Raw genomic sequence first — 26376 nt, forward strand, 5'->3', positions numbered from 1 at the left:
CTGCTGCATCAAGACTTGCCGGTAAATTACAGCCCATATCAATTTTTACTTGGCTGTCAAGGGTGATTAATAATGAACCCTTACAGTCACTGGCACTTGATGCCCATCACTGTTTTCCTTGCCAGAAGTACACTAACAACACACTACGATGAGCTGCCATACAGGGTTTCCTGGTCCAGGCTTTACTCCTGTCATAGCACTGGAGGATACCAACACCTTGTTCTCCAAATTGAAGGGGTAGATGTTATAGTGAAGAAAGTGGGACAAGAGTCCTGAATTATCTTCACAGAAATAGCCAAATCCCAGACTTCCAATCCACCATAATGGCTTACCCTTACGCCAGACATTTTCTAAGCAGCCCTAACTTGGCCTGAAACCACAGAACCACCGGCTGTTGGGATTACTCAACAGAGCAGACAGTTGGGATTCTGCAGTTCTGTCATTAGACATGTTCTGCATAACTTGGTCACTGCTGCAGAGTGTGTCAACTGTGTTCAAACTGCTGCAAAAGTCAAGAATGAAAAGTGTCAAGTTTTAAGCAAGGATTAGCAAATGGCACTTTAGGTCCCCAACCCAGACCTCCTGTTCTCATTTTATGGGCTGTATACTCAGAAATATATCATATAAATATGTATGATATATATGATATATATGATATAAAGAGATGAATGTAATCATAATTCAAAATCCATTTTTAGTGATAAAACTTTTCAAACCTTAAAAAAAAATTTTCAAACCCTTTAGTGATTTAATAGTTTTTTCTTCCGCCCCATAATCTTCAAACCAAGGGTCAAACTAAATGTGACATAGCTATAATGAGGATCTCCCAGACATTTTTCCTAATTAAAAGCTCCACAGCCAGGAAAGAAGTGCTGGGAGAAGGGGTGTTTAACTCTTTTCTTCTGTGCCATTTCTCTGATACTACCCTGAAAACTGCAATTAGATCAACAGGCAAAGAACAACAAATGCTGCCTTTGTATCTACCTGTCTTCCACCCACCACCCCAGGAAGGAAACAGTAAATCACCTCTTCCCCAACACCAGGTTACTAATCTGCAGAATCTTCTGCATCATGTCTAGCTTGACCTGCACATTTTCTGCAGTCTCAATGAACCCCAATGCTCCTTCTCTCTTTCCAGGTTATTTCAGTCACCAGTCCAGGTTATTTCAGTCACCATACAAACAGTAAAATTCTGCAAAATCCGCTTGCAGCTAGCTTCATGTTTCTATGCAAGGGTACAGGCGCCACTCACCTGCCATGATGTTGGCTGCTCTGTGTTGGTTAGAAGACGCCCCAGCTTGTCATATAAGCTGCTCAGTAGCTCTGCTCCAAGCATTTCATACACATACATCAAAGTGTCAGAGATGTCCACTCTGAAGAGGACAATGCAGAAAACAGTCACTACGTAGCCTCCTATCCACACAATACAGTGCAGCTGCTTGAAAGAAACTGCTGGTACAGTTGCAGTCTCTGGCCAACTAAGAGAAACTTCCACATTATTGTACATCCATTATGTCCTTTCAAGAATATGCACATATGCCTTGTGACAGTCTCTCATTCCTCTACACAGTAAAACCTCCTGCTACCATGGCCAACTCAATCCTCTGCAAATCAGAAGCATACTGCATTACCTAAAGATAGCCAGGCAAAAGGTCATACCTGTATATCCGAAATTGCTCCTTTTCATCAGAGGACCAGCAACTGTACTCTTCATCAGAAGGAAACTGAGCCTTGTGCAGGAGCACGTCCACTAGCTGGAAGTAGACAGGCCGATATACTTGCTGATACATGGCCTGTTTTTCTGGCTCAAAGGAGAGGATGTCATCCTACAAAGAAAAAGACCGTTTCTTAGGTGAGGACTGGAAAAACCAAACATGACATGGGCCTTTTTACTGTAACATGATCTGTTCCCAATAGTTTGAGGGTATGACCTCATGTTTGAATAATCTTCTGTGTGGGGTTCCCAGAATTCATATTCTAAACCCAAGTTTCTTCACTTAAGAATTCTGCTCCACTAATATACCATGACTCATATACAGTGGCAGAACTGTCATTCCCAGAATTCTCACCTCCTGACTCTACATCCACTGTCTCAGGTGGAGACTGAAATAAGGTCACAACAAAAACTTCAGGTCTCTCCAACACTGAATGTTCTGTTACGTCACTTGAGCTGTCAGTATCCAACTGACCATAGTGTGCCAACATTAAAAACATAAAACAGGAAAAGGATCTCTGCTATATCATATCAGTCAGCCCACAACCTTAGCAGTATGGTTTCACCTAAACCCACCAACACCAACTAAAGATAGAACCTTTCCAGAAATGTAGCTGACCTAGTATACTAATTTCCATCTTCAGTGGCTACCATTTGCTTCCTTCTATCATCTACATTTCTGGCCAATTGAGGCATGCAGCAGTTCCCACAGTGGCACATTTGAAGAAGAAAAAGAGTTTGGATTTATACCCTGCCTTCTTCTTTCGCAAAGAGTCTCAAAGCAGCTTACAAACTCCTTCCCTCCCTCTCCCCACAACAGACACCTTGTGAGGTAAGTGGGGCTGAGAGAGTGGAGAAAAAACTGTGACTAGCCCAAGTAACCCAAGAGGTTTTATGTATAGGAGCAAGAAAACAAATCCAACCTGGTTCTCCAGCTTACTACAGCGCTTAACCACTACATCATGCGGGCTCTCTTTGTTCTACATTGCTGCTATTTTGAGCCAGTCAGAATAGACTCTGCTGCTAATGTATTGTTGAAGGTTTTCATGGTCAGAATTAAAGGCTCTTGTGGGTTTTCCAGGCTGTGTGGCCGAGGAACAAAAACTACCAGACCACAGCCAGGAAAACCCACAAGAGTTAGCTGCTAATTCCCAATCAAAACTCTGAGCACTTGGAGATACACTAAGGTAAGAAATAAATTTTGTGTGCCTGTGTACATAGAGTAGATGGAGAGAAAAGCTGAAAGTATGCACCCAGAAAACCAAAAAGTCAGTCTAGACCCTTTTGTTCCAGAGCATGAAGCAGCCAAATATTGATACCCCCCCCCCCCCACCGCCCAAGTCTTCTTCTACTGTCTATTCTCCAGCAGCTTATCTGTGATGATGTTCCAGTTCTGTCTTTGGACTTGAGGACTCCACCAGCCACATACAGAGACAAAGCATGACCTCATTCTATATCTAGCTGGCACCAAGAGAAGCAGCAGTTCAACAGGCTTGTTCTTTAATAGTGGCAGGAGTGTGGCAAGCTAATTTGCCATGCTAATGAGGCTTCTGGGCTCCAAGGAACTGTGGAGGTGGGGATGGCAAGTCAGACCAGCCACCCTGCTTTTGTCTCTCATAATGAAATCCTATATAGAATCCCTCCTGTTCGATTTCAGTGGGCTTAGATGGCAGAAACTTTCCACAGGATTGCATGGTTAGTATAGCAGCATAAATCAAAAGAGACATATTCAAGCACTTGTGAACCTCAGAATGTCGTACTGGAAATAGCACAACTCTGCATATCAGACAGAGAACAAAAATGGTCTTATGTGTCTAGCCAAGCAGAGATATAAGGTGTTTCCCAGACGAGGTCATTGATCGAAGACGCAATGCTTCAATACCTCCCATTGCTATGAGGAAAGAGAAAGTATCAACCGACACCATGATGTATCAGGGAGTTAAGTCCCCATGAGAACACAGACAGTTAAAGCATAACAAGAGAAACACTGAGCTCCACAAAACAGTTGATTTGGTACATATCCTGGAGATCTGCTGAAATACTCTGTCTACTTTAACTATATCTGGTTCACAGCTAAAATCCTAGGTTTTCAAATCTTTTTTCCTACCAGTAGAAAAAGCTGGATACACAGATGTGCATTCAGGTCACATCCAGTAAACAACCTACTGAAACAAATGTTGGCTGGCATTCAGCTCCTTTACTATGTAACATGAATGGAAATGCTTACTTAGCAACTTGACAATAAACTGAGCCTGGCTTTTGACCTATGCCTGGAGGAACACAAGAATTTCTACCACAAAAGCTAAAGCTTAGGCTGATAATTAGTTTCCCAATAGAGAAAATTCCATTATGGCCAGCCCAAGGTTGACACTGGAGCCAGTTATGTGTAAACCTATATGGAACAGGTGATACAAGAACATGCATAGTACTAAACAGGCAACATCATACCAAACTGGGAAGATGCCAGTAAGGAAGCCCAACTCAGAAAGATGGCTAATACTTACTTGCAGTGTATACCAGAAGGTGAGGGTAAGAGAGCTGGTGGTTTCATTTACAGGATAGTGTCCTGGAATCCCAGTGCAGAACATTATCATGTTGACAAGTGCCAGGAAACTCTGCCAGTGGTCCACCTGGTCCAGGAGGGCTCTGTGGGAGGTATGAGGCATGCAGCATCAAGCTTCTGCTATGCCATGAAAATAACAGATGCTCCAAACTCAGAATGTATGAATGACCAACCCCCTTACTTCAAGATGAAAGGGCCCCAGCAATCCATAAAGCAAAAGCTCTAGGAAGCTGAACTACTGGAACTGAGCTAGGATTGCCTGAGGAGTGGAATTTTAAGGCCTCCACATAACCATGCTGATGTAAGAATGTCCAGACCCACTGGATCCTAGCTGTTTCAGAAAGAGACTTGGGGGACCTATATGGTGCTTAGCTGTAAGGGATACCAAGCAGGACAAAGATGCCCAGACTGTCCCCAATGAGTACCATCAAAAGCTAGACTCATTTTCATGCATGCAGAACTGCCAGACTCCTCACCGGGAATGGTTCTCCCCCAGGGCCACAGCAATACGGCAGATCCCATGAGACATCTCCATATCCCTGCTCTGAACTGCTTGGCGCAGCTGTTCCTGGAGCCCTAGTACAGGTGGGATGAGCTTCAGAAGAGTATTCACATACCTGCAAAAGAACAGAAAATATGAGGGTTGATGGCATGTACCCCCTCCCCCTCAATCAGAATCCACCCTCCTTTGAGAAAGCAAGAGACCTGATGAATCAGACTTAGGATCCATCTAGTCCAGTACCTTGTCTCCATCAGTAAACAATCAAGAAGCACAAAACCAGGACATGATAGCAACATCCCAACAAGTCACAATCAGAAGTGTATTCTGTGAATATGGAGGCTAATAGTTATTAGTATACCTATCCACCATAAGTTTGTCTAATTCCTCTTCCCCCAGCTTAAACTTGTCAAGCCAGTGGCTCTACTACATTTTGTGGCAGTTGATGGAAACTGTGTTGTGTGAAGTAATACTTCTTTTTTCTGTCTTGAATCTATTCCCTTCCCAGTTACTGATTCCCCAGTTGTTGTGTAATACAGGGGAAAGTTCTCCATGCCAACTTTCCACACCATGCTTAATTTTATACATCTGAATCTCAGTCCCTCCTTAGTCATTTCTCTAAACCACAATCACTTTAGTCTTTATTAATGGAGAAAGTGCTTCAACCACTTGAGTATTTGGACTGTTCCTTCTTCAGTCACCCCGTTGTTCTGCAGTTACAAATCCAGAAATTGCCACAAAATGGAATCTTCCGCCCCCTGTGAAATCTTTCTGAATTGTGAGAAGAGATTTATGATAATGCTTATATCTCTACATGTGTTATTACCTGACCTGTTGTTGCAGACAGACCTCATCTGTTAAAGATATTGGCTAAACAAACACAAGCCTGACAATAGACTTTATGTTTCAAATTTAGCTATTTTCTCACTGTTCTATCCTTCAGGTAGAGATAACTTTGAATAGCCAGACAGATACACAGAAAAATCTTTGGGTCATGGGTCTGAACAAGTTAACCTAATAGTTCACAATTTTGATATATAATTTCTATAGAAAGTTTATTCTAAGTTCAGAGAAGTGTTCACCTCAGACTATCAGAAGTGATGAATAAGAAGGTTTTGATACGGTCATGTGAGTTTTACATAATTGGGCATATGTAAGATAGCCTGAATCTCTCAGATGTGGGTTGAATGAGACTGTCAAATTTTTCTGAGAGTATTTGACAAAGATTAGGTGGCAAAGAGAAAAGCCATTTTAATACAGCCGTGAAATTTAGTATTAACGTGTTGCTCTGGAGCAGGCAGAGACACCCTTCACATACATGTGTTTGTTTTACAAGGAATGCTTTACTTACACGCTACATCCAGGGAAATCTAATCTAACTATAAACTGAATCTTGTGTCCTTGTCATGCGCAAATCACCAGCCTGTTAATTAACATGTAAATGTCTGTTTCCTTTCTTGGAAATGTGATCTTTTAGGTGAAATATTTGCTGTACCTCTTAACAATGATGATATGTGTGGCAGAGATTGGTGTATCAGAACACTTTATTACACAAACCAGACCTTCAGCCTGAGTAGCCATTCTATCTACGAAGACAGTAAGGTAGGAATCACATTCTTAGATGAGCATTTGATGGGCTATTGATCTACACACGTAATATTATTATTATTGGTCACAATAACAATGAACCCAAATCTAAAACCTATCTTACACAATCTCCTGAATTCTGAGTACCTATCCTGTGATGAAGAAATAGCCTAAAAATCATCATTCCCCCCAAAAGTCTGGCACCTGCAATTATCTGGCAAATTTAATAGCTATACTCAGGGAGTCTTATGTCACCCTAAATACTATCAAATGTATTATGGCATCAGATTTCACGAGATGCATAAAGGCCTAGACACTTGTTTGCTGCAGCAGACTTAAAGCTACATTCCCATAATTTACCAGCCACATCCAGGTAATTTTGTTTGCATTATTCTCTGCTAGTCAAGATGTCTACAATTTTAACACTGACATCAGAGCCCAGCACACAATTCACCTGCTGGATCATCAGAAATACAGTTCTGATTTCACTTCTCTGTCAAATGAGATTTTAACCTTATAGGGAAACTTAAGAGCATGTAAAATCCCTTCTGGGTTTTCTTCCTGCTTCCCGTAGTCCCGTTTTTTCTCCTTTTTTTTAGCTCTATAGCACTTCAACGTGTTACAGAGTGCATATCATCCATTCTGGTTAGAATATTTTGAAATAGAATTAAGAAGTAAAAAATTATGTCATTTGCATGATTAATTCCAAAGAAGAATTTATGGAAGGGAAGGGCAATTTGAAGGAGCCCAGAGCTTCAATTATCAAAGTACAATGTCAGTGCAATACTCTTCTGGAGCACCCGGACAGCCACTGCATCCTTATACACACCAGCATTCCAGAACCTTAGGAGCAATTTCATGTATGTCAATCCTCCTGCAATTGCCAATACGTGATTGTAACCAAGACAACAAGCAAAGAGGAAATTGACAAAAAGAGCAAGGGATGACTCCAGAGAGAGCATATGCTGGCGACTAATCAGCCAACTGTCAATTACCTGGTTGGTAAGCATATTCTTTGGAAACACAGCTATTTCACACATGCCAGCAGTCCATATGTAATCCACAGATATGAGAAGAAGAAGAGTTTGGATTTATATCCCCCCTTTCTCTCCTGCAGGAGACTCAAAGGGGCTTACAATCTCCTTGCCCTTCCCCCCTCACAACAAACACCCTGTGAGGTGGGTGGGGCTGAGAGAGCTCCGAGAAGCTGTGACTAGCCTAAGGTCACCCAGCTGGTGTGTGTGGGAGTGTACAGGCTAATCTGAATTCCCCAGATAAGCCTCCACAGCTCAGGCGGCAGAGCTGGGAATCAAACCCGGTTCCTCCAGATTAGATACACGAGCTCTTAACCTCCTACGCCACTGCTGCTCCAGAAATACACGTGTATATGGCACTCAAATAATTCAGAGGCTACCTAACCGATATGTTAGTCCTTTGAGGCCGACATCTGTATTGACCCAATCCCTCCAAAAAGAAAAAGAAAACATTAAAAGTCCAGAAAAAGTGAGCAAAATCACTACATTGGTTTATTTGGGTTTTTTTGTAGAATGAAGGTTAAATGAAGAAAATGGTGTTAAGCAATCCAATTCTGCATTGTCTGCAACAACTGAGGAGGAGGATGTATACAACTCCAGTGGTAGCTAGAAGACAAGAATGTGCAGAGACTGCCAGAAAAACATCCACAGAAAACTGCAGAGGAGTTGGAGACAGCAGTAGCAAAAGCAGTTCTCTCCTAGCAACAGCCATGAAGGAAATGAGATCCAGTAGGATTCTCAGGACCAGTAAATGCTGCATGGAGGAAACGGAGTCCGATTTTGCAGGTCCAACTAGGATTACATTGTTATCGTCTCACTTTGTTTATCAGCTCCCTTGACAGACAAAAGGCTGAATCACTATACCAGGGGTAGGGAACCTGTGGCTCTCCAGATGTTCAGGAACTACAATTCCCATCAGCCCCTACCAGCATGGCCAATTGGTTCCCTACCCCTGCACTATACTATGGTGGTTTTAAGCAGCAACCAGGCTGATTGCTCTCGAACACAACCGACTGCTCAGTCTCTAGAACAGAACTAGTTCCTTCTGTGCCTTACACTCTCTTCTCTATCCCGAACAACTGTCCCATACAAACACAGAGTACAATGCAAGTTTACTGAACTCCTACCTGATCAAGTGAACATTGACATTCTCACCTTTGTACATGCACTACATATCCTGGAGAAATTTTCTTTTAGGGGAAGCACACAAATCCACCATCCTGACCAGAGGTTTAAACAGGCATTCCCAAGTCTTTCTTTGCCTGTTGGGTAAGTAGCTGTACATCTCCAACGTCTGTGACTTTGGACTATCAGGTATAGATCTGCACCACCACTACCACTACCCATTTTATATGCTAGTGAATTCCAAAGCTGCACCGTGGCCAGTCCTGCTCAATGCATATTTATGATGTAAGCAATAAGAACCACCAGGAAAAATGTCAGAAGATGCAAACTAACTTTAAGTGAACCACTAGGTTTGGCATAAAAGTATGGCCATGACCTACCTGGAATTATGGTCTGCTAATGTGGCAAATGAGTATAGCTTGTCTAATGAGAAGGGCAAGCAAGAATAAATTAGCTGGTTGCTCTTGATGTTATCCATATGGTAAACAAACTCTTTTTGAAACAAATCAGTGACTTTTAAATTATTCTGCAAATAGCTGGCCTATACAAATTGTCTTGTTTCTTATAGTACAAGGTGAAGTACAGTAATTGTGGAAAGAGTTCATGAAATTATGCAACAAAATAATAACAGTAAATTAAATAATTGTGCAACAAAAATGATTTTATCTGTACTTCATGCCTCTTATCCATTTGGAATGACAAAAAGGCAATCAACAGTAGCAGATGAATCCCAGAATCAAGGGCCGTTTCCGCACGGGCGAAATATGACGTCGTGGAAACGGTAAAAGAACCGCCATAGCGAGATGTCAAGACAAGATGCATGAGGTAAGATGATTCGCCGTCACGAGAAAACGCTAAACCGCTGAAGACGCCGTACCGAAAAACGCTAAACCACTTTTCCCCTGTGACGCATCGACGCCGCACTCGCGGCGTAACAGCCGCAGGGAGCCGTCACAAAATGGGCGACGCTGTGACGCACAGCTGGCCACCTTTTCCACACACACACACGCTTGTCCCTGGTGTCATTAAGCACCTTTCCCAGACCCATGCACTGGGACTGACAGTAGCTGGGAGGGGAGCACTGGATGATGGGGATCGGCAGGACATCAGGGCAGTCACGCTTGTCCATCGCGACTGCTGCGTGGCATGACGCCAGGCCTGCACGGCCGCTAGTGCGCAGGGCGCTAACGTCATGGTGGACGCCGCTCGCGAGCGCCAGTAATCGTCATTACTTCATACGCGGATTCACCAGCCCAGGTGAACGCCAGATAGCGCCGCAATTTGCGACGTCATCGCGTCGCTGCTTTTGGCCGTGCGGAAACGGCCAAGGACAAATCCATATAATGGAAGTGGTAATTTGTCACCAGGATTTGGGCCAGAGTCTGAATCCATAACTAATTTAGACTGGTTCTCTAATACCTGTTCTGGATTCTGATTATGTTGCTCCTCATGTAAAAGCAGCTGTACTTTCTGCATTCAAACATTTAGGCAGAATATATTATTTCCAACAATATCAACTCAAGCTCTATTATAATAGCCTTCCCTCTTTAGTATTTTATCCTGAAATCATTCTTAATGTTCCAGACCACTACTTTAGTCTGATTTTTTGCCAGCTATCACATTTTCACACAACTAATACTGAGGGAAGACCTGCTAAGAAGTAGGATAGTATTAATCTGTTTACACTTACTCCATGTTGCCAGACCAACCTACAGTGGTGGTGGTGGGGGGAGATCTCTGTTTTACAATAATATCTCTACTTATCCTGCCAACCTCTTGGGGTGCCTAGCAGTGCAGTGCCAAAATGGGGAGCCCATTCTCTGCATTGGCTTAGTGTACCCACAAGGACACACAGTAAGTAAAAACTTGTCTGGACTTGCCCTCTCCAAATCAGCCTTGCATAATGGCTTTCTGACACCCTTCCTGAGGAGATTAAGTGAACACTATACCCCTACCCTGCAGAGCGTTCCCATCTCCACTCCTGGACCATACACCCCTGGGAAGACAATGAATTTGTTAATGTGCTTGCCTGCTCAGTGTCATATTAATCAATGCTTCGTCCTCCGACTTACCTCTCTAACGACCACCTCATTTGCACTGTCATTGTTCTATAGCTGTAATTTCATCAGCTACTTTCCCCCATGCAGGCACTCCTGAGCTTGGAATATCAAGCTGATGCCTCAACCCATTGGATTAACAACCCAACCAATAAGATTGATGCTTGTCTCTTGCCTTTCTCCGGAAGGGCAGAACTTCTCTTTGTCCTGGGAAATTAAGGGTCACTCTGCATAACCCTGAGGGTCCCTTTTTTCCCCTTCAAGGAGCCCCTTCTCCCAGTAGTCCTTGTTCAATATCTCTGGACACCTCTCCCTCTGTGATATTGTTCCTCAATGCGTTGTTCTTCCAGGAGCTAAGCACAGGTCTCTCAATTCTGTTCCACTTCAAAATCAGGTGACTATAAGCCTTACCCTCCAATTCCCTCTTCTATTCAAGACCTATCCGTTCAAAACTGCTTATATCCTGGGACTGTGTGTATGTTCTGCTGTTTTGATTATTGTGTGCATATGTGCCCCCATTGTCCCTTAATAAAAATTGTTAACCTTTATTTGCTCTCCTTTGGAGTTTCTTGCAAAAACTGATTCCTGTAAAACAAGGTCTCAAGCTTGCCCAGTCTTTTGCTAAGCTAAAAGTCTGCTCTTGCTTTAAAATTCTCCACAATAAAAGGGAGGGACTCCCACCACTTTGAGTAACATCCATGCCAGGACCATACCATTCAAAGGCCTATTCTATATGTACAGCTACAATGGAGTGCAGAAATTTCAATAAGACATTTACAGTGTTTACTCTGGAATTCTTATTTTGAAAAAACCTTTATAAAGAATCAAAGACATAAGCACCTTTATTTTAAAGATAAAAAACCTTAGTGGTCTTTTAAATACGAATTCTTAGAAATATTATCACCAATGCAAGGTAATACAGACTCCTGTCATTAATTTCCCTACCTATCTCTGTGTTTAACTGAACCTTTGATCCTATAAGAAATTAATTTTAGCTCCCACGTGGGTATAACAGGCCCAAGGTTAATCAAGATGTTAGCATTATTGAACCACAAAACAACAGTTTCAAGAAGCAGGTTCCTAGAATGACATGCATACCTTGCAGAGAAAACTGATTTTGTATATTGACTGATCAGATGCCCACTGAAATTTGTTCCTTGGATATCAGCAACCAAATCTGCTTTCTACCAAAGGTGAAATAAGGAAGTTTAATCTGAACATGGATCTGCCATTATCGATACTAACATTATTGTGATATTCAAGCATTCTCCCTAAATATACTTAGAGAATTAAGGAAGGGAAAATTACTTACAGATGGAAGTTTCATTCTTTATGTTTCAAATGCTGGAAGTATTCTTGTTCTAATATGTCCTTTAAAATAACCTTACATTCTGCTCAGGAACAATATCATCAATAACAGTAAGAGTCTTGCTAGTTAGGCACTCTGATTTCCAGGGTCAAGTGTGCATCCTAATCAACCAGCTATTCAGATTTCTAGCACACAATTCAGTTAGAAAGTTAGACCACCAGAAATAAGTTTAACCAGATGTGCAGAAATTTTGAAGGAAAACACTCACTTGGTTGTAATAATGCAGAATGGTAGGCTAGTCTTTACAATGAAACATACAACAACACACAAAAACAAATCAAAACACACACACAGATTTAACACTGGTTGATAGGTACCAAGAAACTAGAGGTTACCCTTACAGAAAAAAGTATTTAAATTTTTAAAGATTAGATCAGGTCTTATCATCAGTTGGCAACAGTGTGAAAGGTGTTGTTAGCTGCTATCATTATAGAAAGATGACATAAGAAACTACTTTTCAGAGTACTAACCCAACTAATGTTTTGACCCTCACTTCTACTGGCAAAACCTCTGTCCTAGGCATATGAGATCACCAGCAAACTTAGACTATAGAGGCATTTTAAAAAGGTCTAATTTTAACTTTTTAGCAACCTACATTTGGTTCCATATATGGTCATACACTGATTTATATAGGCCACCTAAATATTCTCTTTTAGGTTATTATAGGAGCAATCCTAAACATTCCTACTCAAGTAAATCCCAGATCGGGGCTTAATCCCAAGAAAGTGTTCTTTGGACTGCAGCCTGCATCAACCACAAGAATAAACTCTGGGAAAAGCAGACACCAGAACCTTTGTGTTGGGGAGGTATTTCACAGTTAGGTGAATTTTAAAATTCTTTATTAATGATCATGATATTACTGAACCATTGACTTCTGAAAATTTCATCTGTGCTCTAGAACAGGGGTCTGCAACCTATGGCTCTCCAGATGTTCGTTGACTACAAATCCCATCAGCCCCTGCCATGCTGCCAATCGGCCATGCTGGCAGGGGCTGATGGGATTTGTAGTCAACGAACATCTGGAGAGCCATAGGTTGCAGACCCCTGCTCTAGAACTTTTCTCAGGTCTCGTCAATTAAACAAGCATAACTACCATTGCCTGAAAAGATGGTGGGACACTTGCCTGAGGCAACACTAAACTGCCTATTCTTCATTTGTGCCTACCACTTTGGTGAAGCTACCAGAGTAAAGACAGGGTTTCAAAAGTGGCTAGGAGGCATAGGCCTGTAGTCTAGTACATTGGATATAGCAAATCCAGATTACTCCTCCCTTTTAGCTTTCAATTTTCCCACCAGGTAGGGTTTAGTGAAATGACAGAAAAGATCCGTGAACATATCTGGAATTTAACATGTTCTCTTTCTGATTCAGTTTAAAAGTCATGGCCAGAATTTGCATCAATGAAAAAAGGTGTCATTATCAAGCCTTGACACGTGATTCCATGGCACAAGTATGGCAATTGCTCCCCATTAAAACAACACCAAAAAAAAAGACTCCAGATTGCTCAAATCCAGAGTTGGTGAAAGCTGGGCTGACACAGGCGCATCCTTGGCAGCTGCATAGGAAAAGTGCAACAAATCTAATATGCAATAAATCTAGTAACAATTCTTCCCACAATGTGAGATTAACAGGCAACAAATCTAGTATGCCCACAATGTGAGAGTAACCCTTACCTCTGAGCATCAGGCTGGGAAATGGCATTGACAATGGCTTCCACTGCTGTATCAAAGAGTTCTGGATCACCCAGGGAGGTAAAGGCTGCCTGGATTAAGTTCTCACACTCCATCAGGGGTATTTCCAGCTGCACCCAGCTAGAGAAGCACTTCAGTACCTTCTGTTTAATGAAACTAGGAGAGTCTTGCTGCTGCAGCAGCTGCTCTAGTAGGGGGAAGACAGAACTGCACTCCTGTGCCAAAACACCACGCACCTGCCCCTTGCGGTACTGCGGCAGGCGGCTGGTTTGGAATTCCTCCGGCAGGACAGTGAGCAGTTCCAGGAGAGCCAAGCAGCGAGCTCGCCCATCTATGTTAGAGTCTTCTGCCTGAAACATTCGCACCATGTCAGCAACAGCACACGGCCATGCCTCTGGCATCATGTTGAGTGCCAATGAAGCCAGTGCCACACACAGCCGAGTCAGCACAATCTTGGAGCCACTAGCAAAACGGGTTATGTGACTGAAGAGCTGTGACTTGAGGGTCTCATACTGATCAGCTGGGATGTCATTCCAGTAGCGTGAGATCTTGATATGCAGGGCACTGGCCCCGAAGTACTGAATCTCAGGCACCTTGTCCATGTCAAGTAATAGCCAGCTGAAATGCCACGCTTGGGGCGAGACTTGAGCTTGCATCAGCCATTTTTGAGCCAAGTTCTTGTTCTCAATGTTGGGGTCATAGTATAACTGGTGAAGTGCCTGCAAAAGAGCAAAAAAAATTTCAATCCTCACAGTCCCCAGACAGAAAGACCAGATTCTAAGTCATCAGAACCTAACTCCCAAAATATTAACCCTCCACATTATGAATGACTTAGCTTAACAGCCTTACAGTAGATTGTCTACACAGACTTCTACCTAGTAGCTTCTGACACAAATAAATCTCTCCAGTTCAGAGATTACAACAAGCCCTCATTAGGATAGAAAACAAGTAGTGTAGCAATGAGGACAACTGAACATATGAAGACACTACCACATGAAGTGGACATTAATACATGAAGACAAGTAAGGGTTACAAACTGGTATTAGGACTCATGTTCCCACAACAGGAGACACACAAAATTGGTGTGCTCCAAATTACCCAGTGTGGAAAATCATGTTTTGAAATGGAAATGGTTGGTTACAGATTCACACTATAAGACAGAAAAGAGCAGTTCTTCACAAACATAATACAGGGCCTGGAAGGGACAATTTCTTCCCCTGCTTCCACTCCCTGCCCCCAGCTGCATTTCTCAAAATCTGGGTCTGAGATAGGAAATAGCCCCACAGGGAAAAAAAATTGATATGAAGGGGAAGAGATATATAGAGGGAAATATATATATATTCAACATGAGATATATAGAGGAAGATTCAGCATCCCCTTCCCACTCACTTCTTCTCTGAATTCAATTCATCTCCATCCCACACTTAACAAATCACGTTGCAATATGCTACTTACGGTACTTGATGTAACATGTTTCTTCAGGCACATAAATGTCCCCTCGTTTTGGTATTTTAAATCTGGGAATTGCTGCCTCAAAGATAGTTTCAGAGGTGGGGAATAGGTATATTAAGTAAACAGTAATCTTACCTTATTCTGACTTTTTAGTGAACATATGTTACCATGGCCACTTGTAACAGTAAAGGGAGAGATCCAGCACTGAAACCCTGTACAACTAGCCTGTTTAATCGTCTCTCTGATTAAGGGCTACTGAATTCTTGTGGCTCTCTACCCTCTCAGAAGAGAAGATTTGAATGCAATTTTTTAAATAAAATCAACAACAGCAGTGCTGACACCCACACTTTAAAGCTCTCAATACAATGCAAAATGTTTTAAAACTGCCAATAGATTGTAAAGATTTTAATTCAAAAATATGCAGTGGAAGGCTAGGACAAAAGGAAAAGTTGATGATATGAAATAATGCAAGTATAGGTATTGTTTTTTCAACTGTGTCTATCAAAAGAATGCTCCAGGTTTATAACCAAAGAGGCACACTGGCCTGGCCTGGCTTGGCAGTAGGCCTCATGCAAGTGCAACAATGGTATGTAAACAGTGATGTATTCTTAAATGTAGCATGGTCTACCTTTCCCTCCTTATGCATATCTACAGCAGGTCACATCTCTACCTATCTGTATGCTACTTATTTTCTGGGCATTATTACTACTGAGCTATCACAGCAGGTCACTATCTAGACAGAACTCTTTAAAGGATAAAGGCTTAAACTGTTTAGCTTCTGACAATGCTTCTAACTGGGTGCTAACATCATAGGTGATCATGAACTTGAAAAACTCCCCAAGTTTGCAGAAAAATCTAAACTCTAAACAAAAAAACCCCCACAAAAATTAAGGAGCGAATCCCCAAATAATAGAAGCAGTATCTGTAACTCTAAGAAATGAATACTTGTAGGGTCATTGCTAAGCAACCACACAATACTGTCAACTTTCAAGTCTTGGCTGCTGTGAGTAAAAGGCAAGGGGAGAGGGCTTCTGGTGTTCAAGGGAGAAGGGTTTATCAGGGTCTGGCCTGCCAGTAACCACTAAGCAACCTGTTACTATGTGACAGCCAATGGTAGTGGTTCAGAACAGGAACAAGGAAGCCCAGGTTTAAATTATCATGATGCTGTGGAAAGCTCATTAGGTAACTTTGGGAAAGTTATACTTGGGCAGCCTAATTTACCTCATAGGGTTTTTGGGAAGATAAAATGGAGGCAAGAAGAATGATGTAAGCTGCTCTGGGTCACCACTGATCAGAAAAGCAGGGTATATGGAAAAGAAAGTAACAGAGGAAAATGAAATGCCATATGCAAGTTCCAAAGGATTCCTCCACCATGCAAGAGGGCCATAGTGTTTCTGAGTAAAGGCTGCCAAAGGGAGGAAAATAGGCAGAGATGAAGAAGGAAGCAGGAAAAGGAGAGAATCTACAGGTTCTCAGGAAAGGGAAATTGGAAATATAGAGGTAGGAGAAAATGAGATCCCCCCTGCAAGTGCATAGGAATCCCTGGCTTAATAACTTATAAGCCTCACTGCCACATGGCATAGCAACTGCTACTAACTTAAATTGCTGTCAAGGGTAATCTGATACATTCACAGAGAGCAGGTCACCATTTAAGGACTGTAATGGATAAATGGAACCTCTATATTCACATGCAGTATACCTGAATACTAATCACTGGGGGAGTAAAGATATGGGGATGCCTTCTACGCCTTGCTTACAGGTCTTTCAGAGGTGCCTGACTGGCAATTTTGGGAAGGAGAATGCTGGACAGATAGACCATTGGTCTGATTCAGCAGAGCTCTTCTTATGTTCATAAGCAATATAGATGTCCAAAAGAAGCAAATCTAAACTGCCCATGCTAGTTCTTCATGTTATCTTGTCCCCACATGTGTACATCTGATAACCAGCTCAGCTTGAACATTTGTGCTGCCAACGTTCAACTCTGAATGTTTCTGAAGCAAGCAAGCCTGCAACAAGAGAAAGCTCTTTCAATGGAGAATTTTACCATTAGTACTAGCTACTGCTCAATTTTCAAACCAGGCTCATTGGTTCAATGCATAAGGAACTGAAAAGCACAGCCTTCATTCCTGTGACTGAGGGGATGGGAACAGAGTGTCATACGTAAGCCTACCATGTGGTGCTATTCTTGGGCTACTACCAGAGAAGGCAAAGCATGTAATGTTATATCTTGTAAACAGCACAGTGTATAGGGCAGATCTTGTACACTAGAAGGTAAACTCTCTCCAGCACATGAATGCCGCTGGGGCACAGCTACTCTAAAACACCAGGCTACAGGAGCATACTTATGTTCCAGCTGCTCAGACAACACATCTGAAGCCCTGAATAGAAAGCCAACCAGGATACATTTATTCCCTCAGAACTCTTAACAAATAGCACCGGCACTCAGATCATTTAAGGCACATGAATGCAAATTCAGAGTCTTGGGTTTGGGTAATTTTGGTAGCAGGTGCCACCCTCTCAGAGTCCTTATAGCAATGTTTCCTCCTGGTTAACCTTTTCTGAGCTTTGGTACAGCAAGAAAATAGCAGTTTGTCTCCTTGACAGAACTTGTACAGAAATGCCAGAGGTATCTTCAAATGACCAAACATTGAGAATAAGGAAGAGAAAAATATTCCCACAAAGATCTACAATTAAAACTGGCAAAGCTACATGAGGCCACTCTGGGTAAACCCCAACTCCCAACCACCCTCTCCTGTGTTCTTACAGGGTCTTCCTGGAACTCCAATGGTTCAAATGTGGCCATTCAAAAGCCATAGTGCCTGGTTCAAACGAAGTGAAGTGAATGTCAAGGAGACTGACCACTCACTGCTCACGGTCCAGGAATGACCTCAAAACCTACTGACTTAGCTCTAGCAGCTCCAGTGTGACAAATCAGACTTAGCTAATGCTGGCTATGCACTGACTGCAGGTTTTCTTGGAAGTGCTGGATTGTCTTGCTTTCAGCCCAGTCGGCATCGTGATCCTTGTAGTGGCACAGCCAATTACCACCAGGCAACAAGAACCATAGCAACAAAGCATCATCTGCTCATTCAGTCCTAGATCGCTCTCACTCTCACTCTGTCTCATGTTGGCTCTGTAGCATTGAGTCCAATGGGCTCCTATCTCCATTGTAGCCCTTTCATAATCTGAGTCTTCTTTGCGAATCAAATGCACAACCGGCATTTTCCTTCCACCCACCAGGAGCCAAACTGATCCCATGCTATATAGATCTGCTCCAGACAAGCTGCCAGGCACACTTGCCAGCAGCTGGTGCCATTCTCAAACATATTTAAAAATTGCTGGCACTACCCCTGCCTTCTACCCCCACTGAATATGCCACATACTCCATAAGTAAGGAAAATACACCACAGAGGAGGATGGGGAGCCTCTGACACCAATGTTTCATCCAAAGCGAGAGCTAAGGGACACGTTACTTCTGGTGTTTTTACACTATTGAATTAAATATGTGCAAGTGGGGAGAATGATTATAGTATTGTGATTTTATTTGGAAACCATTCAGGGAAAATTTTGATTGTGGTATACAAATGTTAAAGTAAAAACACTAAATCAGAAGGCACGTGAACAAGCAAAGCAGTGTTAGCATTAGAGTAGCATCAAATCTTTAAAAGTCAGAGTACCATTCTTAAATCCTACTTCCAACCCTGCTTCTTGATACTTTAAGTTCAAACTGCGCAACCTCTTCCTTTTAGATGAGCTTTACAATGTATCATCATCCATATTACCAATTTCCAAGTGTTCCCCTGTCTGTGGATTCCTAAATATTTACCCAAACAGATGTTTCTGCAGACTTGGGGAACTCCCTAGGTCTGCAGAAAAATCTGATTTTTTTAAATGGAGGGGGTTAAATTGCCCTCTAAAATGTGCATGCGCTGAGAACACATTTAACTCAGGTGGAGAATCTAGCTGGCAAGCAGAGCTGCAGCTGGCCTGGTGAGAGGTGGGGAACGGCCTTGGCGGGCTCACAGTAGCACCTCCAGGTGAACCACCAAGAACAGGGCTTGAGAAGAGGAGAAAGAGTGACTGGGGAGGAGGGTCAGAACGAGTGATAAGGACATAGGCATCATGAGGGGGACCAAGGGGCTTTTGTCCCGGGCACTACTCCCACAGGTCACGTGGGGGGCATATTCAACCACCAACTCCGCTCTCCCTAGGAGGAGACAGAGGCACATTGCACTGCCTGCCACTTCCTCCTCCTGCAGTGCCCCACCCCTGCCAGTCTCTGTCTCCCATTGCCTCGGGTCACTGCACCAGTGAGTGGGTGCAGCAGCGAGTTGGGTTGTGCCTGCTGCTGTTAGGCTCAGAGGTCAGGTGGGGTCATGGGCCAGAAGCACACCCCTTGCTCATGCTGGCTCTCTCTTAGCACTGGCTGTATACCCCTCAGACGCGGATTGAGGATGGGGCGCCTTTCTAGCCAACTCCCACCAACAACTTTGCTGCTCCATACCAACTCAGACTGTGTAGGGTCAGGGCACACGCACAAAGGGGCACCACTAAGCAGAGGTGCAGCACAGACAGACAGCAGAGCATAGATCACAACCTGCAGCTCAGCCACCATGGGCTCCTAAGGCAGCTTTCCTCTCTCCTCACAGAAGGGCCTGGCCCAAGCTGCACTGTCCTTATTGGTGTTTGACTCTGCTTTGCCCTGCTTTTTCTTCACCCCCCTCGCTTGGGGTAACCTGTTTGGAACCACCAGTGCTTGTCAAGGCCTGCCCTGGAGCTCCCTCCCTCCAGAAACTGAAAGTAGGTGCAATGCAAATACTCTTTTACTGTGCTGTGGGTTTTCAGGTTTATAAGGTACACTCAACAGCACTAACCCAAATTATACAGAAGATACTTGTTGGAAATCTAACAGAATGGTTCATAGCAATCAATGAGGGTTCCATCAAGAATGAGTACTAAACATTGCAGGACTTTGTACAACTATAAAAAGCCAGCTTTGTAACGCAAACAGTTTCACAACAGTGAGGATTTTATTGACAATAAGAGTCTCAATATGTTAAGAATTTTTGAGCATGTGTTCACAAACTAGATCTCTATGAGCCCGTGCTCTGCTGTGCACTGACAACACAGATACCCAATTCCATTTCACAGTAAGAATTTCTGAATTGAAAGGGCATTCACTTTACATTGCAAGTGAACATTATGAGGGAGACAAAATTGTGCTGAGAACCAGATTATGATTTGATGACATATCTAAATATCATTCAGCAATACACAGGAGAACTGATTTGCCACCACTGAAAGCAGGCATTGGTTGACAGCTGTTCCACATGTGGGTTTTTGCCTAATGTCGCTGACACCAAGTGATAAGGCATGTGTGTGAAGGGAGGGACTTAAGTCTTTTGAAATGTATTTGAATCATGCTGCCTTTCTCAAGTTCAACAATAAAGTAGAATCACAGAACACTTCCTTTCTTCCTGCCATCGTCACATCTGACTCCTGGTGATCCTGTAGGATTTTCAAGGCAAGAGATGTTCAAAGGTGGTTTGCCATTGCTCGCATCCACATCACCAATCCTGTTGTTCCTTGGAGCTACTTGCCAGGGCCAACCCTGCTCAACTTCTGATATTTAATATCAGGAGGGATTCCAGTAGGGAACAAGGCCACAGAGCCCACTTCCAAAGTGGCTATTTTCGCCAGGGGAACTGATCTCTGTCACCTGAAGATTGGCTCAGGAAGGCTGTGGACCCCTCCTTTGCAATATAATGTTATCAGCTATGTTATTACGGTCAGTTTTGCATATTGTGGAATAAGATAGAGAATTTCAGTATCTTGCTGAAAATTTATAGGATGTGTCACACTAATTGACTGAAACATCCTGGCTAGTTTTCTTAGTGGTTTCATGTGTTTCAGTATTATCTGTCTTAGGCTACATTACAAATCATGCTCAATTATATTTTGTTCCCTTCTACGTTCTCTAAAACAGCCTTTTTCATGGTACAGTTATCTAAAAGATGTGTGTAAAATGGTTTGGGGGGTGGGGGGGTGCAATTTGGGAGCTTGCCCTGGACACCATTTTCTGTAGCTTTGTCCCTCGGTGGAGGATCAGAAAGAGAGAAGAAGTGGCAGTAGATGGACAGAAAGTAAGGGAGGGATGGGCTTGAAAGAGATACTGAGAGAAGGGGGGGATGGGGGATGGATGGCTGCTTCCACAAGTTTCCTGAAGGTCCCCACTTGCTCATCTACTAATTGCGAAGTCAGCCAGGGATACTTAAATCTTGTGAGTGGAGCTTATATCTGGTAATTGGGCAAAACAAATCTTTCTACAAATCTGAAAAAGGTCCCAGGTTTGAAGAAAAATGTGAGAAAAATGGATTGGGGGGGGGGGTTAAATCCTGACAATTATAAAAGGAGCATCTGGAGCTTTAAGGAATGGATTCCCTCAGTGACTATTGCTAGGCAACCACAGATTCCAGACTCACTTTCTAGGCCTCTTTAAGCCTTTGAGGAAAGTCATACTAAGGCTAGGTCTGGCTAGGGTTGCCAGCTCCAGGTTAGGAAATTCCTGAATAATTTGAGGTGGATTCTGGGAAGGGCTGGGTTTCAGGAAGAGTGGGGCCTCAGCTGGATATTATGCCATAGAATCCACTCAGTTTCTATCAGTGAAAGAATCCCCCCCCCCCCCGCAGCATTTTCAATGGATGCCCCCTGGTTCTAGTATTGTGAGAAAGAGAGAAAAAATTATCTGTCGACGTTTTCTACCCCTTGCATAATTTTATACAATCATATCAAAGGTAGGTTTGTGAATGGCTGAGAAGGAGAGAAGGAGACAGGGAAAAAGGAACCAAGGGGAAAATAACGTGGGAACCAGGGAAAGTGATGTTCCCCACAAGTTTATGAGCATTCCTTACCATGGAAGTGGGTCTGGACCAGCAGCCAGCACTGCAAAAGAGACTGCTGGTGGAATGCTGAAATCAGGGGCAGATATAGGTAGCTGTTAGGTGGGAAAGAGGGAAGAACTAGGGAAAGGGAGAGACAATGGGGAAATTCAAGGAAGAGAAAGAGGAAATAGCGAGGGAGGGGAAAATGAGATCCCCTCCTTCCAGTCTCCCACTTGTTTTTAGATAAAGGCTAACTTGATCATGACAATTAAGGAAACTTTTTTTGTTCACCATAACATAGAAGCTATCAAAAGTTACAGCAAGTTCTTGGTTGGTACAACAGACTAGAATCGCGTGAAACAATAACCATGAGACCAGGCGCCTGCATAATACTGTTTTCTTTGTGAGCAAATTCACACACACTTTAAAGACAGAAGCCCTACTGTCTACAAACAATTATATCTTGCAATGCCAGAACAATAGTCCTACTTCTAAACATCACAGAACCAAGGAGAGGGAGTATACATGAGATCTTCCGAAATACAGTGCATACCAAGCCACAGAATACAAACCTTAGAGAGCCACAACAGGCACAGGAAAGAGTATTTCACTAAGGCCTTTGACAAGGTTCCCCATTACATTTCTGCAAGCAAGCTAGTAACATGTGGATTAGACAATGCTACTGTTACATGGATTTGTAATTGGTTGACTGACTGATCCCAAAGAGTGCTCACTAATGGCACATCTTCATGCTGGAAACAAGTGACTAGTGGGGTGCCACAGAGTTCTGTCCTGGGTCTGGTGATATTCAATATTTTTATCAATGACTTGGATGATGGATGCTATTTTTATCAATGACTTGGATGATGGATGCATGCTAATCAAATTTGCAGATGACACCAAATTAGAAGGGGTAGCTAATACCTCAGTGGTCAGGGTGAAACTTTAAAATGACTTAGATAGATAAAAGAGCTGGGTCAAAACTAACAAAATAAATTTCAACAGAGATAAATGTAAGATACTTCACTTATGGAGAAAAAATTAAATGCACAGATATAGGATGGGTGACACCTGCCTTGACAAGAGTACATGTGAAAGGGATCTGGGAATCTTAGTAGACCACAAACTGAACATGAGTCAGAAGTGATGCAGCAGCCAAGAAAGTCAACGCAATTCTGGGTTGCATCAATAGGAGGATAGTGTCTAGATCAGTGGTTCTCAACCTTCCTAATGCTGCGACCCTTTAATACAGTTCCTCATGTTGTGGTGACCCCCAACCCTAACATTTATCCATTTTACAGATGGAGAACACTGATGCAGAGAGTCTTAGGTGACCCCTGTGAAAGGGTCATTCGACCCTCAAAGGGGTCGCGACCCCCAGGTTGAGAACCGCTGGTCTAGATCAAGGGATGTAATAGTATTCCAGCTCTATGATTCTATGATTTTCTGAGCCATTTTCCCTACATCTGCTAGGCTTATCTATTAGCCCAGTGGTTCTCAAGCTGTGGGTCGGGACCCCTTTGGGGGTTGAATGATCCTTTCACAGGGGTCGCCTAAGACTCTTTGCATCAGTGTTCTCCATCTGTAAAATGGATAAATGTTAGGATTGGGGGTCACCACAACATGAGGAACTGTATTAAAGGAAGGTTGAGAACCACTAGCCAAACTGCCATTCTAGAATCCTTTGTGCTTCTCTAACTTTGAAAGAAGCACAACCCTGCCTGTCTCTCTCAAAAACAAATGTCTCTTCTTGCACTGGCTAGAGATAGACAGGAGGCCCCAGTTTAACACCACTGAAGGTCAGCTATTTGTTATAAGAGAACAAGGACCACAAAGGCATACCCCATGAGATCATACAGTTTCTACAGTCCAGCCAAGATCCAAAGGATATCTTATCACATAAGAAACATTCACAACATGTACATAACATGAACTTTGTGTGTTCATTGTGAGGTGTTTGTCATGATCTGGCCCTGTTCCGGCCCAATCCTCTGGCCCAATCCTGTCTGGGACTGCTATCTCTTGCTTGCTTTTTGGTTTCACTTTTAGGCATGGGCTAATCAGCTCATTAGGCAGCTGTTGACTTCTACACTTCAAGGCTTTGGGGAGTATAGGTTGTTTTGTTTTGGTGAAGGCCTGCTGTCCCCTCTTGGGAACTGGCACTGAAGGTTGGTGTCAAGTGACATAGAAGGGGAGGAATGGAGTGAGGGTATAATGGAAGCTGTTTTGATGCTCAATCCTTAGTTCTGTCAATCAAAGTCTAAATACTTAATCCTGATGCTATTTTCAATAAAGGAAATTGAACATGAAGTCTCATCATTGAACAGTCCAGGGACACGATAATGCTAAGGCAACATGGGCTCTTGTTTTTAACATGGTTTAAGTAAGACTCAAAACCAAGCACATGGTTAATCTCTCTCCATCTGAACCACAGGACCATCATGTGCTGTCAGGTATATCTAGTCTTTGTGTATAGGGTAGTCTGTAGCTTTTTCTCTTGTTTCTGGGAAACTTAAGCGGGTTTGCTAATTGCTTGATATTTGTCTGTTGCTGAATAAATTGTCAAATATCTGGGAATCTCTGGGCAGAAAGGGACAGCGGACTTCTCTATCTCAATTATGTTGAGGTCTGATCCCTGCCTCCTTGACAGGTTGCAGTCTCTAACATTCCCCTGAGCCTAGCAACTCAATTTTGGTATGGTGTTAACTTATAGAACTACCTGCTGCAGGCCAACCCTGTGAGGTAGGATGACACCAAGAAACATTTAAACCAATCATATGCCGAACACCTATCCCTGATGCAATGCTGAGCAACAGCTTTGGATTTTATTTCAACTGATGCCTGCATAGGTCTGTGCCAATGGTCTTTAGAAAGCTACATCACTGGCCCTGCCTCTTTGATGACCTCATTAACCTCATATAGGTAAACAGACCCAGACATTTCACAAGCTCTACTATGGCATTATAGGAGGAGCCATGCTCTCATCGTTCATATAATTAGCCATAAAGCTAGAATCCAGTCACCAGCTGACAAGGCATTTAAACTCAATTTCTATTGAAAGGAAATTCCCAGTGGGTCATAAAAATCCTAGGAAATCTCAGCCTCTTATCAGTTCTACTAAACTCCACTGGGAAAAAGCAGATGGTCAGGGAAGCTGTCTGGCAACAGTAAATCAGCAATTTGTGAAGAGCCAACCAAAGAGGCAGATTCACTTCAATTTCCATGCCCCAAAGTCTTAATCTGAAGGCAGCTCTCCCAGCTGTTGCATCATCCAGTCCAGCAGTTCTCTATCTCAGATTAGATGCCACTCTGAGCCCTCTGTCTGCTCCCTCTTGCAGGAATGACTACGTTGAGATCAGGTTGGAGGCTAAACTTCAACACCACTGGACAAAGGCCTTCCATGTGGAGTTATAGATCCTGGTGATGGAACATCTCCTGGATGCTAATGTGGTGTTGGAGACCTCATTAAAGTAGCCCAACATTAAAAGCCTGTTGCGCTCAATTTCCACATGGTCAAATTCCACCAACCCAGGTCTGGATGGAGGACTGGGCCCTGGTGGAGCAGGTCTGATGACACTGGTGGACGAAAGGGTGGTTCCACAGACAGATGCAATAGATCCATGAACCAGGGACAGTGAGGTCAAAAGGGAGCCACCACGAAAACTGTTGCCTCCTGTTCCCTGATTTTTCTGAAGACCTTGGGAATAATGGGCAGAGGACGAAAGGCATACATTAGACTTTTGGGCCACTGGGACATGAGAGCCTAGATACTTATGGCTTGGTGATGTTGATACCGCAATATAAATCTCGAAGTCTGACTGTCCCCTGAGGCAAAAAGGTCCAATGATGGTTTCCCAAATTATTCAACCATCAGCAGAAAAACTCATCTGCTGAGAGACTACTCTCCCCCCTGTATAGAGGTTCTGTTGAACCAATCCACCTTGATGTTGGCTGCTCCCTTTATGTGGTCTGCTTGAAGAGATAACAAATGGGATTTGATCCAAGAGAGAGTATGCATCACCTCCCTTTGAAGGCTGGACTTGGAACCCCCCTGGTTGATGTGGGCCTTCATAGCTATAATGTCCATCCTGATCACAACATGTGATTGGGACAATTGTGATTGGAAGTGCAGGAGAGCTAGACGAATGGACTGAAGCTCCAAGAGGTGGATAGGTAGTAGAGACTCCTCTGAAATGTATTTCCCTTGGATCATTAAACTCTGAGTGCCTTCGCCCAATCACTCACTCTCAGCCTAACAAGGTTGTTATGAGGATAACAAGAAGGAGAGAGAATAATACACACCACTCTGGGTTTAGTGGAGAAAAAGCAGGATAAAAATGTACTAGGCAATCCTAAATCCCACAGACCATGTGCTGCCCCCACCCCTATTGTAACATTATGCTAGAG

General features: G+C 43.1%; 1 protein-coding gene across 3 annotated transcripts in view; it reads right to left on the reverse strand.

Moving 5' to 3' along the window:
- The window catches only part of IPO13 (importin 13), a 69225-nt gene that overhangs the window by 33798 nt on the left and 9051 nt on the right, over positions 1-26376 (reverse strand). For all 3 annotated transcript variants that reach the window (XR_007244586.1, XM_048497345.1, XM_048497347.1), the window contains exons 2-6: positions 13619-14355; positions 4754-4894; positions 4219-4360; positions 1660-1826; positions 1253-1373 (exon numbers count right to left, since the gene is read on the reverse strand). Coding sequence is in view for 2 of the 3 variants with exons in the window: in XM_048497345.1 (XP_048353302.1) it covers positions 1253-1373; positions 1660-1826; positions 4219-4360; positions 4754-4894; positions 13619-14355 (1308 nt within the window). In the remaining variant the exon portion in view is untranslated. The remainder of the gene's footprint in view (positions 1-1252; positions 1374-1659; positions 1827-4218; positions 4361-4753; positions 4895-13618; positions 14356-26376) is intronic.

The sequence above is a fragment of the Sphaerodactylus townsendi genome, linkage group LG05 (assembly GCF_021028975.2).
Source record: "Sphaerodactylus townsendi isolate TG3544 linkage group LG05, MPM_Stown_v2.3, whole genome shotgun sequence".
NCBI lineage: Eukaryota > Metazoa > Chordata > Lepidosauria > Squamata > Sphaerodactylidae > Sphaerodactylus > Sphaerodactylus townsendi.